The 19,825-nt window shown below is 42.8% G+C and overlaps 1 protein-coding gene across 5 annotated transcripts in view; it reads right to left on the bottom strand.

Annotated features, from left to right (window-relative positions):
- LOC148878028 (Transducin/WD40 repeat-like superfamily protein) overlaps positions 1-19,825 on the bottom strand; it is a 119,512-nt gene that overhangs the window by 59,729 nt on the left and 39,958 nt on the right. For all 5 annotated transcript variants that reach the window (XM_088947968.1, XM_088947954.1, XM_088947961.1 and 2 more), the window contains one exon: positions 1,627-2,111. In XM_088947968.1, the coding sequence (XP_088804094.1) occupies positions 1,627-2,111 (485 nt within the window). The remainder of the gene's footprint in view (positions 1-1,626; positions 2,112-19,825) is intronic.

Genomic DNA, 19,825 nt, shown 5'->3' with positions numbered 1-19,825 from the left:
AGACTACAAGGGGTCCTAGAACAAGGCCAAGTTCTAGAGGGAAGCTAATGTGGAAATGCATCAGGCCGCTACCTTGTCGACGTTATGGGAGGAGAGATGCTAGAATATTTCAAGAAAAGGAAAGAAGTCTTGCTGAAATCAAGGAATGCATAATAACAAGGACAGTCTCGTGGCTGAAATCTTCACACTTGTTGGCAGATTACTCCTTTGATGACTTAAGGAGAAACTGGGCAGCAGTGGCTTCTACAGTCTCCACAAAGAACAAATCACAAGCTGAATGGAAAGCCCCACCGGATGGAGTGGTAATATTGAATTTTGATGGTAGCTGCCAAGGTAACCCAGGGCCATCTAGAATAGGAGGGCTTCTGAGAGACAAAGACAGCAACATGTTGTCTTTATTTTCAACACCAGTGGCTGTTGGTGATTCTGTAAGGGCAGAGATACTAGCAGTGGTACAAGGTATACAAACGGCCAGTCAACTTGGAGTAAACAATTTGATAGAAGGGGAATCCAAGGTAGTAGTGGGCTGGCTGACAAGTCCAGAAACAGCTTGTTGGGGCTACAGGAATCTGTTAAAGAAAGCTAAATGGCTGACAATAAATATGACTGTCTGGTTTCAGTTGGTCGGCAGATCTGCAAATGCAATGGCTGATTCTCTGGCCAAGCAATGGGTGTCAAGGGGAGATCTGTTTCGGGCTACTTTATAATTGTGTTTCAGGCTCATGTATGTTTAGTACAAGGTTCAAAAAATCTTTACGTATCGGCCGATACGTATCATATCAGGAGCACCCCGATACGCCCCTACAGAGGGTGTATCGGGGTTTTGACCGGTTCAGGGGGTGGAGGAACCTTAAACTTCCCCCCCCTGAACCGGATTTGAAAAAATAAATAAAAATAAATAAAAAAACAGTACCTATGCACCCCTACCAGTGCATCGGTCGTATCGATATTTAGAACCTTGGTTTAGTGTTTATGGTTCAGTCCACAGGGGAGGTAACACCTTTGTGCCTCCAAGGCTGACTGTTATTTCGTTATTTGAATTAATAAAACTACTCTCATTTATCAAAAAACAAACAAGGCCGAGTTCTAGAGCTATAATATTGGACGACACAAGAACAAATAGGATGGTTAGAAGGTATTGACAAGAAAGCTAAGCTTAATTCCTAAGCTATATTTTTCCTACACTACGTTGAATAAAATCCTTAGAAAGACAACTAAAGCAGAATATAATGCAAGAATGAGAAAATGTAAATCCCAAATATCCATATCTCTAGTTGCACATATGCTTGTGCAGATTGGTATTTGACAATGCACTGTGAAAGAAATCATATGGTCTAATTGTAACCTTCATCTAAAATTCAATGCATATTGCATACCATAATTATAAATTTCAATTGTTGTAAACAAGAGAAACTGCAAATATTTCCATGTACCAAAACAAAGTGAAATTGCACTCAGAGCAAGAATAGCAAGTAAATCAGGGAAAATAAATGCAAATCATGAAATGCACCCCTGATTTTCTAGCAAGAAAATGCAGAACTCTTTAATGATGTAATAGAAATCTCAAACATTAAAAGGAAAAATGAGAAGTAATAAAAAGGAAGAAACAATGGTTGGATCTAGTACCTGGTTAGAAAGAGGTACTTGACGTGAGACATCCCAAACAATAATAGAGTTTTCACTGACATTGCTTCTTGAGATATCGCTGGAAGAGATGAAATGTTTGGCATCATAACTGAAATCAACATCCAGGACTGGGCCAAGATTCCGATTGTAGTTGTACATTGCCTTTCCAACTCTTATATCCCAGAGTTTGAGATGGCCCTTTGAACCTCCAGAAAGGAAGAGATTGGAGTTTTCTGGATGGAATTTTATGACCCCAACAACTTGATCTTCCTTAAAAATCTGAGTTTCTATTCCCTTCTCAATGTCAACTAGCCTCGAAGAACAATCATATCCACAAGAAAGCAGAGAGAACCCTTGTGGTAACCACCTGACATCCTTGACTGCAGCATTGTGATAATTGAATATACGTGCTTTCTGCTGACTTTTGCTCCATACATTCCATATACAGACCATGTGGTCCATTCCAGCAGAGGCAAGAAGATGATCTGTACAATAATTTCTATCAGCAGATAAAAAAAAAATCTACATCTGCTACAATCTCATAACTACTTTTTCCTTCACACATTAGATATTTTTTCTCTTTTCTTTTTTCCCTTTTGTTCTTCTATCCAAATCCTATGTCTGATCCAATTGAAACACCAAGTCAAATATATCAAAATGAAAGTAAACAACAATGTAATTTACATATTAGAGATGCTTTTCAAATAAGCTACAAATAAATATGGTAAACCCATGATTAGGGGTGGGTTCGAGCCGAGCCGAGCCGAGCCAAATAGTACCAAGCTCAAGCTCGGCTCGAGACTATTCTACAAGGCTCGAGCTCTAGCTCGAGCTCGGTTCAATCCAAAACCTTGAGCTCGACCTTGGCTCGAGTCAAAAATTCATAAGCTCGAGCTCGGCTCGGCTCGAGCTCGATTTTGAGATAAATATTTTATAAAAATAAAAAATTATATATAAAAATATTTTTTTATTTATAATAATTAATAATTATAATATTTTTATTATATATATATATATATATATATATATATATATATATATTATATCTCAAATATAAATATATATATATATATCTTAAGCCGGTTGGAAGCTTTAGAGTCTTTTGGTTTTGGGTGGGGTATTAGGCAAGGGGACCCTCTCTCCCCTTTCCTCTTTACCCAAATTGCTGAAGTGTTAGGGAGGCTTATTGAGAGGGCAGACCCTAGAAATCTGATTAGTGGATGGAGAGTGGGGAGGGATAGGGTTCCGGTCACTCACCTACAATTTGCAGATGACACAATTATGTTTTCTGATGGAGAGGACATTAGATGGGTGAGCAATCTGAAGCTGGTGATTAGTGTGTTTGAACAAATGACAAACCTGTTGGACAGTTTTTGTATGCCCTTAGCTTCAATCATTTCTGATGTACTTTTGATATTTAATGTAAATAAATGAAGTACATGTTTGATTCATGTTGTGTGGTATGCTTCTGTGTAAGACCCTAAAACTGGACACCTAATGAGACTTGTGTTGGTTTTAAATGTTCACAACTGTTGGATATGTCTGGGGAGACTTATCCTGGCAAGGCTGACACTGGTGTGCTGCCAACTGTTGGGGTGGCTCGTCTCAGCCGCCAGGGTGAGACACAATGTTATGGACACACCGCCCGGCAACACACTACGGCGCAATCATAGGCAGCGCACCGCACGCACCGCCCGGCAACACGCAACACGCACCGCCCGGCAACATGCAGCACGCACCGCACGGCAACAGCACTAGGCAGCAGCACGCACTGCACTGCAGCAGCACGCACCACACGACAGTAGCACGCACCTCACGGCAGCAGCACTGCGAGACGCGCACACCGCTCGGCAGCAACAGTAGGGCGGGCCCACATGACAGCTCATCAGGGTGAGCCCACACTTTTCTTACCACATCAGCTCTGCCCGCCAACTCACTGCCAGCTTACCTTATCCCTTATCTTATCTTATCCTTATCTTATTTTATCTTCTTAAGTAAGAGTTGTTACCATTAGAAGTTTTAGTTTGAGTAGGTAATTAGGAGTTTTAGTTTGAGTTGGATTACCCTAGCCTAGCCGAATCCAACAAAAAATTCCCTTCTGTAATCTCCTATTTAAGGAGCTACGAGTTGAAATAAAGTATTCAGTTTTCTAGCCAAGAAAAGAGTGAGGAGAGTTCGGGTGGTCTCTTGGACAAATCACCCATTCAGTTTCCACAATAGGGTCTGCACGCAAGGAAAGGTGCAAAGGAAAGCAGGGCTTTCTCCCCGTGGACCGACCCGTGACAAGATCCTACGCGCAGTCCCATAACATTTGGTATCAGGGCCAAATGTCATAGGCGATATGGAGCAGCTATCATTCAAGGTCAACGAACTGGGATATAGGCTAGCTGAAACCAACATGGAGGTTCGTGAAATCAGGGAAGATGTCCGGGAGATGCGACGCCTATTGGAAGCATTCCTCTCCAACAAAGATGAGAGTTATGAGGGAGTCGCCAACACAAACAATCGTCGTCCGAGCTGGGCAAAGGCATCCAGCGAACAGCAGATCGCTGCCCCTACAGCCGCAGTTATTCCCAAGGATCAGCACACGGAGGATGAAACTGTAAAGTCTCCTCCTTTGGCCGGGGACAATGTCACAAACATTATATTGGTACCTGCAGAATGCGCCCCTTTATCGAAGATAGGTGGGCTTGGCAATGTTGTTGGGGCTTTACCGAAGGCCTTGGCTCGACGTGGACATAGAGTTATGGTTGCGGCGCCACAGTATGGTAACTATGCAAAAATCCAAGAAACAGGAGTGCGCAAGAGGTGTAAGGTGGATGGGCAGGATATGGAGGTAACTTTCTCTCAAGCTTATATTGATGGCATGGATTTTGTGTTCATAGACAGCCCTATGCTCCGCAATATTGAGAAAAATATATATGGGGGAGGCCGAGGGGATATTTTAAAACGCATGGTTCGCTTCTGTAAGGCTGCTCTTGAGGTTCTCTTCTGTAAGTATACCCGGTGCGTTCCTTTGATCCACAACATAGCACACCGGGATCGTGGTCCAGTACGCGATTTTCGTTATGTGGACCTTCCACAAAACTACTTCAAACTACATGACCCAGGAGGTGGGGAACACTTCAAGGTCCTTGCAGCTAGCCTGAAAGCAGCAGATCGTGTAGTCACCGTAAGCCATGGTTACGCCTGGGGGCTGAAAACTAAGGAGGCTGGGGTCTGCATCAAATAATAAATGAGTGTGATTGGAAGTTGAAGGGCATCGTGAATGGGATTGATGCAAAAGAATGGAACCAACTTTATGCACTAAGCTACAGGACAGCCCTTGTTGTTCATACTGTTGGTGGACTGAGAAATAGTGTGCAGTCGTTTGATCCATTCGCAGAGTTCCAAGCCACGTATCCGAAATTCGAGCTTGAGGACAAGCTCGTAGTCCGGGAGGGGTGTGATGTTATGGACACACCGCCCGGCAGCACACTGCGACACAGTCATAGGCAGCAGTACGCATAGCGGGCCGCCCAGCAGCACGCACCGCCCAGCAGCGCCGCATAGAAGCCCGGTAGCGCACCGCCCGACAGCGCACCGCCCGACAGCAACACTAGGCAGCAGCACGCACCGCACGGCAGCAACGCGCACCGCACGACAGCAGCACGCACCTCACGGCAGCAGCACTGCGAGACACGCGCACCGCCCGACAACAGCAGTAAGGCGGGGCCCACATGACAGCTCATCAGGGTGGGCCCACATTTATCTTACCACATCAACTCTACCCGCCAACTCACCGCCAGCTTACCTTATCCCTTATTTTATTTTCTTAAGTAAGAGTTGTGTTACCATTAGGAGTTTTAGTTTGAGTAGGTAATTAGGAGTTTTAGTTTGAGTTGGATTACCCTAGCCTAGCCGAATCCAACAAGGAATTCCCTTCTGTAATCTCCTATTTAAGGAGCTACGAGTTGAAATAAAGTATTCAGTTTCCCAGCCAAGAAAAGAGTGAGAGTTTGGGTGGTCTCTTGGACAAATCACCCCAAGGGAGAGTTCGAGTGGTCTCTTGGACAAATCACCCATTCAGTTTCTGCAATAGGGTCTGCACGCAAGGAAAGGCGCAAAGGAAAGCAGGGCTTTCTCCCCGTGGACCGACCCGTGACAAGATTCTATGCGCGGGCCCATAACACCCAAGGCACACGCAGTGTAGGATTACTTGAACCTTTGAACCGGACCAGATTTCCAATATTGCCCTGGACCTTGGTGATTGATGGGCGAAACCAGAATGTTACACCTGACCCCTAGACCCGATTATGGTACTGCACTAGGTGTCGGATTGGGCTGTCTTTGATATGCCAATCAGTGAGATCCTTAGTGGGGGTCAAAACCTAGGTATGTTGGGACAGTCTGAGAATTCATCTGAGTGGGTGATCATAGTGACAGGATCAGCCCCTTTGTCGAACAAAGGTAATGGTCGGGGATGCACTCTCTCTGATGGAAACTAAACTGCCGACAGTTGATTTCAATCGTTGGAATTTTGTTTTGAAAATTTTATATATATGATATTTACTTACATATGGTTTCGAAATGTGTGCAAATGGTTTTAATTCCCGGGATCCATGTGAGTAGAGAGTGCAGCACTATTCCTTGCAACCAAGGGAGAGGTCCTCTCTTGTCGGGCAATGCTTAATCATTATGGTCTGAGAGGTTAAGTGTAAGGCCATTTAGGATAATACCTGATGGGCTAATCTTGCACCTGCCCACAGTCCCAGGGTTTTTGTAAGATGGCTTGGCCCAGTGACCACTTAGTGTAAGTGTTGGACCCATTAGGTCCATGTGATGGGCTCAAGGGGTTCACAAGGCTCTCTAGTGAATTCGGCTAGGCCTTGTAACAGAGGCTGGGTCGAACCCATGTGGCTGGTGTGTAGATCAATGCTTGGGTCCCACACCATACAAAGAAGCCCAACTGGGTAGTAGTTTGGAAGACTATTGAGCACTTGGTTCTTATTGGGCCTAAAGCCCATTTCGAACTGGGTTGATTTGATCAGTCACTAAAAGGGGGCGGATCAGAGATTTGGATGAGCCCAAAAACTTATCTAATCTGCAGATAACATTAAGAAGAGTCCTAATCCAAATACAGATTTGGATAAGGGCAACTCCTGATATGATTAGGAGGTTTTTCTTAATCATTAAGAAAGTGGAGGAAACCCTAATTTTGAATGACTTGAATTCGAACCCCAGGTTTCTCCAAGAGAACACACTTGCAATCTGAAGATCAAGTCTCAGAAAACCCTAGAGGAGAAAAGCAGTTCGCCACTTTCTTCAGTTGCCACCAACCACCAATAGTTCAATTTCCCTGTGAGGGAAAGATCAAAAAAGAGTTCTTGATATCAGTCTTTACTGAAAGGCTGATTCAGTTCGGTGCTCGTTGTTTCCAAAGGATTCTTGTGAAGGATTCAGTGTGTAGGACGCACTCTACTGGTTCTGTTCCATAGTTGTTGTGTCATCATCAGCAAGAGCAGACCTTGGTGTCTTCTTTGGGCGTGAACACCAACTTTGGGAGATATTATTTCTCTGGATCAGTATAATCACTCCCTTCTTTTTGGTTCAGATCTGGTTCGGTTCTAGTTCAAGTAGGATCCTTGAATCTTGATTCTAAAATCCGGGAATGCGATTCCCGGTTGGAAGGTAGGAAATTTTTGAAATTCGTCCACCCATTCCGCAATAGTTTTAGCGTCCATACGATGGATCCTACCATCCCTTTCAAAACCTGAAAGTAAATCTGGGTAAGAGCTGTGTGATTGGTATTAATATGAGTGAGGGAGAGGTGGAGGAAAGGGCCCGAGTGTTAGGTTGTGAGATAGCTCAATGGACACTAAAGTATTTAGCGCTTCCTTTAGGAGATAATCCTAGAAAAAGGAGTTTTTGGAATCCAGTGATTGACAGGTTCACTAAAAGGCTAGCTTCCTAGAAGAACTACTTGTCTCTGGGGGGCAGGATAACCCTGATTAAGTCAGCCTAAACCTTCCAACCTATTTCATGTCTGTGCTTAGAACCCCTGAAGGAGCTTGTAAGGAGTTGGAAAAACTAATGAGGTACTTTTTATGGGAACCCGGGGAGGAGAGAAGGGACTATAGAGTTAGGTGGAATCTAGTTACAAGATCCAAAAGTGAAGGGAGACTGGGGCTGGGAAATCTACAGAAGAAGAACGAAGCTCTTTTAGGGAAATGGTTATGGAGACAATCCAAAGAAAAGGAGAACTTGTGGGCTAAAATAATCCTAAGTATTCATGAGTAAGAGGCAGCTGTCTGGGATCCGAGACTATCATCTGGGGCTACAAGAGCCTCTCCTTGGAAATCGATTCATGCCATCATGTAGTCATTTCTTCCATTCATCAGGTATGATCTTGGTTCTGGCTTGTCTAATTCTGCTATTGGTTGGAACTTGGGTCTTAGAAGGGCTCTTACAGATTTTGAGTTGGAACCCATTTCGAATTTGCTTAAAACATTGGATGAGGTAGTTCTTGAACCTTCCAGTGTGGACTCCAGGGTTTGGTCTCTTGATCCTTTGGGTATCTTCTCCTACTCCTTCCTTTTTCAAAGCATTGGCATAGCCCAGCCCGGTACCTGGGTCTCCTTTTCTAGTCCGGGAAGTTTGGGGTAGCCCCATCCCTCTCTCTCTCTTTCTTTATCACTTTTTCTTCTTCTACATAACTGAACTCAGTCAGGTCGAACTCTAAGGCAGACCTGAATTATAACATGGTATCAGAGCTAGGTTAAATCTGCCTAGATTTCTGCTTGCCTAGGGTTCATTCTCTGTGCACCCTATCTAGGGTTTTCCTCTTTTTTTCTGTGTTCGATTGGAGATAAGGAAAAGGGCTGAAAAGGAGTGATCGCCCTCTTCCCTTGGGGGTCTCTATGCCTCCAGTCAGGTTGTATGTGGTCGGTTGCTGTGATTTCTGAGATCGCCCTCTCCTAGTAGAGGAAGAATAGAGGGCCGAACTGTGTGGGCAGTGGCTGTTGTGTGTGAAGCGGTTGTTGTGTGTGGACTGCTCTCTTGCTCGCATGGGTGATACTTCAGCGATAAGGTAAGAGATTTTAGTGCATGATATCTGTTATGGATTAAATAGGAGGTGTTTCAGACCATTTGCTAGGGTTTCGGCCAGTAAGGGCTAGGGTTTATGCTGGTTTCTTTGTGCATTTTGAAGGAAGAGATATGATCATATAGTGGTGAGATTTCAGGTAGTTGTAGGAGTAGGGTTTGTGGTGTGAGTACACTTTTCAGCAACAACAAGTGCTGAAATTAGTGTGACAGGTGTGATCTAGGGTTTGTGGTGTAAAAAGCACACATTCCAGCAACAATTAGTGCTGCAATCAGTGTGAGAGGTGTGACCTAGTGGTGTGTAGTGTGCAGATCTCAGTGATAATAGAATTCAGCAAGTGTGCAGAATTGGTGATAACATAATGGGAGACAATAACGATTATAAACCTAGTGTGATGGTGCCTACAGACTACCTGAATGTTCAGATGACCTCCATTAAGTTAAATGGAGAGAATTATGTGCCTTGGGCTAAATCCGTTGAAGTCTTTCTGAAGGCAAAGAAGAAGGTAAAACACATCAGAGAGGAGAAAACCTCCTTTGACTCTCACGAGTATGAAGACTGGAAGCAAGAGGATGCTCAGATCATCACATGGTTGTGGAACAGTATGGAACCCAGGATTAGTGTGAACTTCATGTTCCTTGATACTGCCAAAGATGTGAGGGACCATGCGAAGAAATTGTATTCGGGGCAGGACAATACAACTAGAGTTTATCAGCTTTATCAAGAGTACTTTAATCTGCAACAGGGCAATCAGAGTCTTGAGGAGTACTATGCCAACATGAGGAACATACGTAATGAGTTGAATGTCTATCATCCTCTCACTTTTGATGTCAAGATTCAGCAACAACAGAGAGAGCAGCTTGATGTGACTAGATTTTTGGTGGGACTAAAGTCTGAATATGAACCAGTACGGGCTCAGATATTAGGGGGATCAGCTCTTCCGTCCCTAGAAGAGGTGATTGCTCGACTTTGGAGGATTTCTATCGGATCTACTGAGAACTCTAATATCTCAGATAGATCTGCCTTTGCTACATCGAGAGGCCGTGGTGGTAGAGGTGGAGCTTGGGGAGCTCAATCTAGCCGTGGTGGTGGTAGTGGTTCTGCATATGGCCGAAGTGGCAATGGTGGATCTACTCATAATCGTGGTGGTGGTCGTACTGGGAGTAGAGATTCAGGGGGAGCCCGTGGTAGAGGACGTAGCTCTGGCCCGAGGAAGTGCACTAATTGTGGTATGGATGGACATACCATCAACTATTGTTATGATCTACATCGTCCTCCCTCAACCTGGGCCAATCATGCCACGACCGGTGACTCAAGTTCCAGCTTTAGACAGGAGAATCATTCATCTAACCAGTTGCCTCCTACATCCACAAATGGTCCCATGAAGGAGATGGTGAGTGTTCCCCGTGATGAATATGAAAGGTTTATCCAATCACAGCAAAACATGGCGACTTCTGCTCACTCAGGTATGGCTTGTCTGGCATCTACACCCAATCCCTAGATCATTGACTCTGGAGCCTCCGATCACATGACTGGAACTCCAGGAGTGTTTTCCTCCTTATCTCATTGCTCAACATCACAATTTGTCACCCTTGCTAATGGTTCCACATCCTCAATTTGTGGTGTTGGTAATGTTGACCTAGATCCTGTATCCCTCTCATCAGTTCTGTATGTTCCTAAATTGCCTTTTACCCTTATGTCTGTTAGTAAGCTGACCAAATCACTTAACTGCTCCATTACCTTTTATCCTTCTATGTGTGTCTTTCAGGATCTCAAGACGAGGATGAAGATTGGTGGAGGGCATGAAGTAGGTGGACTGTATTATCTTGACGGTGGTGGTGGTAGAACTTCAACAGCTCTCCAGTCATCTCTTTATCCTCTCCAGTGGCACTGCCGATTTGGTCATCCGTCGCTCAAACTCTTGAAGTCCATGGTTCCGTCCTTGAGTCAGCTTTCTGTTTTGGATTGTGAGTCCTGTCAGTTTGGGAAACACCATCGTGTTCCCTTTAGTTCTAGGGTTGATAACCGTGTGTCGAGTCCTTTTTCTTTAGTTCATTCAGATGTTTGGGGTCCTTATAAAGTAATGTCATATAATGGATACAGATATTTTGTCATTTTTGTGGATGATTTTTCAAGGATGATGTGGCTCTATTTAATGAAAGAAATAAGTGAATTGTTTACCATTTTTCAAAAAATTTATGCTGAAATTCATAACCAATTTGGTACCCACATCAAAGTTTTTCGTTCTGATAATGGCCGCGAATATTTATCCTCATCATTTCAGGAATACCTGGACCAACACGGCATTATACATCAGACCTCGTGTACCTACACCCCACAACAAAACGAGGCGGCTGAGAGAAAGAATCGCCATCTCCTTGAAACAGCAAGATCCCTAATGCATCACATGCATGTTCCCAAGGAGTGATGCAGTGCTTACCTCTTGTTTTCTGATTAATTGGATGCCCATGTTCATCCTTGATGGTCAGTCTCCGTTTCAGGTCTTGTTTCCCACTTTGTCTCCGTTCCCTCTTACGCCGAGAGTTTTTGGTTGTCTGTTTTGTTCATAATCTGGGTCCCGGGAACGACAAGTTTGATGCCCGTTCTCTCAAGTGCATCTTCCTTGGCTATTCTCGGACCCAAAAAGGGTATAGGTGTTACCATCCTTGTTCTCGACGGTCATTTGTGCGTGTTGATGTCAGTTCCTTTGAGTCTACTCCGTTCTTTTTGGGGTCTGGTGATGCTTCTTCCTCCTCATCACCTCCTCCTCTTCCACTTCCCGTTGTCGATCCTCCTCCCTTTGTTCCAGTCATGACCAAATCCTTGCCTCCGGTGCCACCACCTGTTGAACGCCCAACTATCCATCATGTGTATGCACATCGCCCACGTGTACTACTACTCCGGCTACATCTCCGACGAGGGATCCGACACCAGATCCCCACTTAGCATCTGAGATTGATCTACCCATTGCTTTGCGGAAAGGTAAACGTACTTGCACCCTTCATCCCATTTCTAATTATGTTTCTCTTACTCACCTTTCCGCTTCCCATCGCCAGTTTGTTACCTTGTTATCATCAGTTATTGTTCCTAAAGATGTCCAGGAAGCCCTTGCCTCTCCAGGGTGGTGCCGTGCCATGGAAGAAGAACTCTTAGCCCTTCATCATAATCATACTTGGGTCCTCACTACTCTTCCTCCTAGGAAGCAAGCTGTTGGTTGTAAATGGGTTTATACGGTTAAGTATCTGCCTGATGGTAGCGTTGAACGCCTAAAAGCGCGATTAGTTGCAAAAGGGTACTCCCATGGCATTGACTACGCAGAGACCTTCTCACCGGTTGCTAAGATAGGGTCAGTTCATGTTGTGATCTCTCTTGCAGCCATGTATGAGTGGCCACTATATCAACTTGATATCAAGAATGCCTTTTTGCAATGGTGACTTACTCGAGGAGGTCTATATGGAGCAACCTCCAGGGTTTGTTGCTCAGGGGGAGGATGGTAAGGAAGGCTATATAAACAGTCTCCTCGAGCATGGTTTGGTAGGTTCAGTGAGGTGGTAAAGAAGTTTGGCATGAAAAAGTGCAAAGTTGACCATTCTGTAATTAGTCATGACTCTTCGGGAGGTAAAATACTGTTGGTGGTGTATGTAGATGATATTGTTATTACTGGAAATGATAACATTGGTATTGACAGGCTGAAGACTTATCTGCAGGATCACTTTCAGACAAAGGATCTGGGTAAACTGAAATACTTCTTGGGGATAGAGGTAGCAAGATCCAAGTATGGAATTAACCTATGCCAGAGGATGTGCTTGATTTGCTGGAAGAAACAGGCTTGTTGGGTGCCAAACCAGCTGAAACACCCATGGACACAAATACCAAGCTAAGCAGTGATATGGGTGAAGTGTTTGAAGACCCTAGCAGATACCGACGACTTGTGAGCAAACTGAACTACCTAACCATTACCATACCAGACATCTCATTTGCAGTTAGTGTGGTAAGCCAGTGCAAAAACCTCTGATTCCTCATTGGAATGCGGTTCTGAGAATTGTGAAGTATCTAAAAGGGGCCCCGGGTCAAGGTCTGATATACAAGAGTGGGGGAAAACTTGAAATAGAAGGGTATTCTGATGCTGATTGGGCCGGTTCTACGTCTGATAGGCGGTCTACTACAGGCTATTGCACGTTTTTAGGAGGTAACTTGGTGACATGGAAAAGTAAGAAGCAGACGGTTGTGGCAAGAAGCAGTGCAGAAGCAGAATATAGGGCTATGGCGCATACCGCTTGTGAATTAGTGTGGCTAAGGAACCTTCTACAAGAAGTAGGCTACAACATTAACACTGCAATGAAGCTCTATTGTGATAATCAGGCTGCAGTTCATATCTCCTCTAATCCAATGTTTCATGAAAGAACCAAACACATTGAGGTTGATTGTCACTTTGTGAGGGAGAAGGTGCTGAATGGAGAGCTAGACACTACACATGTTAATACAGGAAATCAGTGGGCTGACTTATTTACAAAAGGCTTAAGTTGGGGAAGAGTGGACTACATATGTAACAAGTTGGGACTATATGATATATATTCACCAGCTTGAGGGGGAGTGTTAGCGTAGGGGTATTTTTGTCTTTATACCTTGATTGATGTTGCTGATCTGTAATGTTGTGTTGAAACATGTGCTCTTAACTTAAGTAAGGGCACATAGGTCTTTTCAGTCATGTTTTAATAATAATATAAATACTTACTGGCCAACTGGGAGAAGTCAAGTTGACTCTTTCAGTTCGAACCAGAATTCTCTCTCTCTCTCTCTCTCTCTCTCTCTCTCTCTCTCTCTCTCTCTCTCTCTCTCTCTCTCTCTCTCTCTCTTTTTCTTCTTCTACATAACTGAACTCAGTCAGGCCAAACTCTAAGGCAGACCTGAATTATAACAGAAATCAAAGATTATTTCATGGAAAAGAAAAAAGCAAGGAAGCCCTCGTAGAACTTGTATATGTTAGGGTGGCCCACTGGGTCAAGTCTTTGAAGCTTTTTGAAGCCTATTCAGTAGGAGAAATCATTTGAAATTGGGAAGAAGTGGCTCGGTCAGCTCCTATGTCTAGTGATATTAGACCTGTTTGACTCCACCAGACTTGAGTTTCATCAAATTGAACTTCGATGGTAGTAGTGAAGGAATTCACGCCTTTCAGGCATAGGTGGTATTTTTAGGAACAAAGAAGGTCAAATTATTGCTATGTTCTCAAGACCTATAAGCTAGGGGGATTCACTGAGAGCTGAAATCCTGACAGTTCTAGAAGGAGTTAAAAGAGCTAAACAGTTGAATATTAGTAAGTTGCTGATGGAAAGAGATTCTCAACTGATTGTTTGATGGTTGTAGAAGGAAGAGTCCAGCCTGTGGAAGTTCTCAAATGAAAGAAAGAAAATCAAGCAGCTAACTTAAAACATAATTATAAGGGTTCAATGGGCTAAGAGGAGTACCAACTCCATGGCTGACACCTTGGCTAAACAGGGGGTGGGAAGAACTAATTTCTTTTGGGCTATCTTCTAATATGTGTTTTCAGGTTTAAAGGGAGGGTTAAGACATTTTACCCCTCCAAGCTAGTTGTAACTTCCATATCTATTTTAATAAAAGTGTTGTTATTGATCAATATATATATTCTCGAGCCGGCTCGCGAGCCGAGCTCTAGTATGCTCGAGCTCAGCTCGTTTAATAATCAAGCCAATGAATTGGTTTCGAATTCGAGCTCGAGCAGCTTGTGAAAAGCTCGGCTCATTGCCACCCCTACCCATGATTAATAATTTTAAACTAGGATGAGAACAGAATTAGCATTTTTCCATGTAAGCCTCTGCTTAGGCAATGGAGAAATAATTTATTTTGGCGACTGAAGAAATAAATTTTACACAATATAATGGAGTTCACCAATGTACTTGACCATGTTCTTTCCTCTCATCACACAAAAATCAGCAGAAAACTAAACAAATTTGCACTTTCATGTAATATTCACATTGATGCAGGACTCTAGAAGCAGCATTACCAGCACCTGAAGGTAGAGACGCAAGTGTAAAATTGTGGACCAGTTGTTAAACATGCCACAAGTTGGAATTTCTTTGGGTCTTTCTGTGGGTTGCTAATCCATTCCAAGCCCATACCAGGCCCGTATCCAAACAGAAGGCCATACCAAAAAAAACACCCCAATATTACACTCTTTCCCAGACCCAAACCTCATTATCAAAATGAAATCCGAGACCTTTTGCAAACCCAAATACTGTGCAAATATATAACAGGTAGTAGGTTATAGGGGATATCATTGGGTTGGTCCCACTATTGGCTGGGCTTAACATGAACCCAACACATCCCGACTACACCACAATCCAAACCCAATCCATGAATAGAGCAGACAGGAAGTGAGTCAAGTGACTGCACACAAGGAGAAGCAAGACAGGGAAAGATAAGAGGTAGGAAAACACTAATAGAAAAGGAGAATGAGTAAAAAAATTAATATGAAAAAAACGAGACAAAAATGCAAAATCCATATAGCATAATACCAATTTACGAACTTGACACAAGATGAATTGAACCTATCCCAATTGGCATTTCAAAATCTAAACGCAACCCTAACCAAATTAGGGGCATATCAGACAATCCAATATGAGCAGAGCAGAGTAGCTACCCAATTAATCTACTCCATTGACATTCCTAGAGGTTACATGGAAGCAATTGGTAATTTGTGATCACCAAATCAGAGAACCAGGAGAAAGAATTAAATGGGAATTGGGAGTGGAAATTTCTCTAGGCTCACATGCATGATAATTAGTGATATGTTTTTGTAAGATTGTTATAAGTAGTAGCCTTTCAGCATTCCCAAAACTCTTAAGGTAATTATAATGTCTACTTGTTTATTTTGAGAAAAGTAAACTGATTCAGCATTTTGTGCCTTCTGGTGTGGTCCAATCAACCCGTTTTTAGATATCTGGGATCTCTGGTTATTTGGTGTGCCTCTGGTCCTGATTGTTCTAAGATGAAAGATCAAAGACAGATTGAATTGAATTCCTTCAACTCAACCAATTATTCTTTGCTTCTTTATTTGCTTTACTTGAAATTCTTTGCTCCATAATTTGAACATGCTTTCTTATTTTCCTTTCTACCAATAACTTCAATCACACCCATCTTTACTAAATTTATACTACCAGCTCGAGTCTCAAGTATGACTATATCCATTGTGAACAGCTGTCACATGTCCCCTCATGTCTTAAGTGAAGCACTTCCAACTCAATACAACAGAGAATTGTACCAACTATTATAAGGACTTCCAAATCCCCCCCCAAGCCAATTGGGAAGCCAGTGACCTCATTCAGACGGCTTACCAATTACCACCTCAGAATTGCAACTAATAAACAATAGGGTAAATTACCAATAGGTACCCTGAACTCTCAAAAATAGACATATAGGTCCATCCATTCGTATTCCATCAGTTAAACATTACATAATGCCAAAAATACCCTTCTCATGTAATTCTGAGATCATTCTCAGGTAACCAACACCACAATGAGGTTCTCACATGGACAGCAAATAACATATCCAAATTTTCTGATGATGGCATTCTCTGGTGATGATTTTATTTTGTAGAATGATCTCAAAATACATGAGACGGGTATTTTTGACATCATGTAATGTTTAACTGACAGAATACAAACGGATGGACCCAAGTGTCTATTTTGTTAAGTTTAGGGTACTCAAGTGTTGCAATTGAAAGTTCAGGGTACCTATCTGTAACTTACCGTAAACAATAATAACCTTACCACATAAAGCTGCGAAGAATGGGGCTAAAACACAACTTGTATTTGAGACTTTTTTTGAAGAGAAAAAAAAAAAAGAAATTTCATTAATCATAAGAAAAAACTGCGATCCAAGAGGTGACATGATGGCACCTCACCATACATAACAGATTTAGAACTACAAACGGAAAACTGAGAAGCATTACAAATGAAATTCAAGAACATTCTAAAAATTCTCCCCCAGTTCTGATTTACTGATTTAAGCCCAGTCTACCACTAGTTTCCCCACCACAGCCACAAGTGTTTTGGCATTTTTAGATTTATCTTCAAAAACTCTCCTGTTCCTTTCATTCTAGAGGACCCAGGAAACAGCGAAAGGTATGCAACTCCATATTATCTTTGCTTTCCTGCTACCTCTGATTCATGGCCAGGCTAAGAAAAATTCTGCTGCTGATCTTGGATTAAAAACCCTGACCCCAAATAGTAAAAAGTAGAATTTCCAAATAAAGTTTGCAATCTTGCAAGTGTAGAACAGCTGTAGTACAGTCTCTTCATCTGAGCAGCACAAAAACACAGTAATTGGCCAAGCTGAAACCTCTAGGAGGAACAGGACTCCTCCAAACCCCTTCCACCTGAACATTACATTTCTGCACTCTTCCCACCATAGTCCATCTCTCGAGGAAGTTGAAACCGTTGACTGCTGTAACTTTTTCCAGTAAACTAGTGCACTCCTCTATCTCCTGGTCCAGTAAAGGTCTTCTAAATTTGGGGCATCAAACAACCTGATCACCCCTCATCTCAAAGCACTCATCCACCTTGACATCATGATCAGTCAGCCTATATAACTTTGGGCATATCTCACACAATTTCTGTGCTTCACACCACTCATCTTCCCAAAATCTTATTCTTGACCCATCTCCTAGCTTACAAAAGCTTTGAAATCATGGTTGAACTGCATTATTCCTTTCCAGACAATCACCCCATAAGACTTTGAAACCTTCCACGGTTGCCACCCAAACTTCACCAACCCATACTTTCCCACTATAACCCTCCTCGAAAGGGATTCCCTCTCCCTATCCAACCCAAACCTCCACAGCCACTTACCAAGCAAGGCCTTATTGAAAATTCCAACCCTTCTAAACCCCAAACCGCCCTTTCCTTTTGGCCTACACACCTTGCCCCATCTTACCAGATGAATTTTCTTGTCTCCCCCTACCCCTTCGCACAGAAAATCCCTCTGTAATTTCTTAATTCTTTCAGCTACCCTTGCTGGAATCTTCAACAGAGAAAGATAGTGTATGTCGGTAGACTTGACAGTACACTCCTAATCAGTGTGATTCTGCCCTCCAGAGAAAGGTATTTTGCCTTCCAGCTCTCCAACCTTTTCTGCACTCTCTCAATTATTGGCCTCCATATCTCAACTTCAGAGGATTTAGACCCCACCGGTAGACCCAAAATTCAAATAAAGGAAATGCAACTCCCAGTTTGGCATTCAAACACCACAGCAAATTGATCCAGTTTCTCCCTCCCTACCTCCCCCACCCCAATTAACATATGCTTATCCAGATTAACTTTCAACCCTATGAGAATTTCAAAATTACACAAAATGGCCCTAAGGTTTAATACCTATTCCACTGAAGCATTCAGGAAGAAAAGAGTATCATCAGCACACTGAAGATGAGAAATGCAAGGGCCCTCTAAGCCCACCTTAAAGCCTTCAACCCAGCTGAGTTGCCTTAACCATAAGCATATTCAGAACTTCCATAACTAGGACAAATAGCAGCGGGGAACTTGGGTCTCCCTGCTGGAGTCCCCTAGAGGCCAAGAAAAACTCCAGTGAAACTCCATTAATCAGCAAGGAGAAGGAAATAGATAAAACACAAGCATACATCTAGTTTCTCCATCTCTCCCCAAACCCCATCACTCTTTGCATCTAGTTGAAAATTAGACCTACAGTAATTCAGATAATGAAAGAAAAGAAGAAAAAAGAGAAAGAGAAAGAAGAAGAAAGAAGTTTCAGCAATAGGATGTGGTAGGGGTGAGCACAAAAAACCGAAAAACCAAACCAACCGAAAAAACCGACCGAAACCGAACCAAAAAATCGTTAACCGAATTGGTTGGTTCGGTTTCAGTTTGATATTCTTAAAAAGCCGATACTTTCGGTTCGGTTTCGGTTAACCATTTAAAAAAAAACCAGCAGTTAACCGAACCGACCAATATATACAGTAATATATATTTATATAATATTATATATATTATATTATATTTTTTATTTATTTTTGAAAATCGAATAACAATTTTGGCAGTCTGAGAGACATTCAGACTTAAAGTTTCAATTTGAAAATTGAAAGTTCGGCCAAAGTGCCTCTCCTAAAGTGCTAGCTGCCTCTACCAGAGTGCCAGACTGGAGACTGCAATCTCTCAGTCCCAAAAGTCAAAAATTTTAAAGCTTTTCTTCTCTTTTGTCTTTTCAGAAAGCTTCAAGCAGTTATGTTCTTTTGTCTCTTCTGTCTTTTTTATCTCTTTTACAATGTAGACCAGAATCCAAATCTTTACCTTTAGTTAGAACTTAGAAGCATTGAACGATCTCTTACAATGAAGAATAACGCTACCTTTAGTCTTTAGAAGCATGGAACGATCTCTTGCAATGAAGAATAGCGCTTTGGATCCCGTCCTACTGCTATAACAGTGAACTCCTTCACTGAAACGCCACTGGCTTTATGGCGGCAACCACCAAAGACGGTGGCCGGCTTTCTCCTAAGTGCTTACGAACCACTCGCAAGCCCGCCGGTATATTCACCTGTTTATGAAATAGGGGCTTAGCATTATTACTCGTGGGTGTCTCGGTCTCCTTTGCTTCTCCCTCTGTGATTGTTGTTTGCCATCATGGGAGACGACACTGGTGTTTCCAGCTTCGTTTCCGCCACCGCCTTTCTCGAGCCCAAGCTTAGATGTTCAGAAAATCTAATATTCTCTCTGTACCTCCTCAATCTCTCTCTTTCATCTCTCTCACTCTTAGTCTCAATTCTGTTCATGTTCACTCTCTCCAGACCGTCAGCAGGGAAGGTTTTTCCCCTTTTTTTAATATTGAAGGCAAAAAAAACCGAAAAACCAAACTGCAATTAACTAGTCCACCGGTTAACCGATCGACCGGTTAACCGATTGCATCAGTTCGGTTTCGGTTTGGTTAAATTGAAAAACTGAACAGCTTGGTTCGGTCCAAAAAATTACCCCACGGTTCGTTTAACCAAACCGTGAGCACCCCTAGGTTGTGGAAGAAGAAAAGAAGGCTCATAAGACCCATAACTAAGGCCCATAGCTAAGAAACATAACTTTTAAATGCTACTTAAAA

Source organism: Nelumbo lutea, chromosome 1, assembly GCF_056320005.1.
Source record: "Nelumbo lutea isolate HS-2025 chromosome 1, American lotus-T2T, whole genome shotgun sequence".
In the NCBI taxonomy this organism is placed as follows: Eukaryota; Viridiplantae; Streptophyta; class Magnoliopsida; order Proteales; family Nelumbonaceae; genus Nelumbo; species Nelumbo lutea.
The sequence above is the reverse complement of the archived record's forward strand: the minus strand, read 5'-3'. Positions and strand labels throughout refer to the sequence as shown.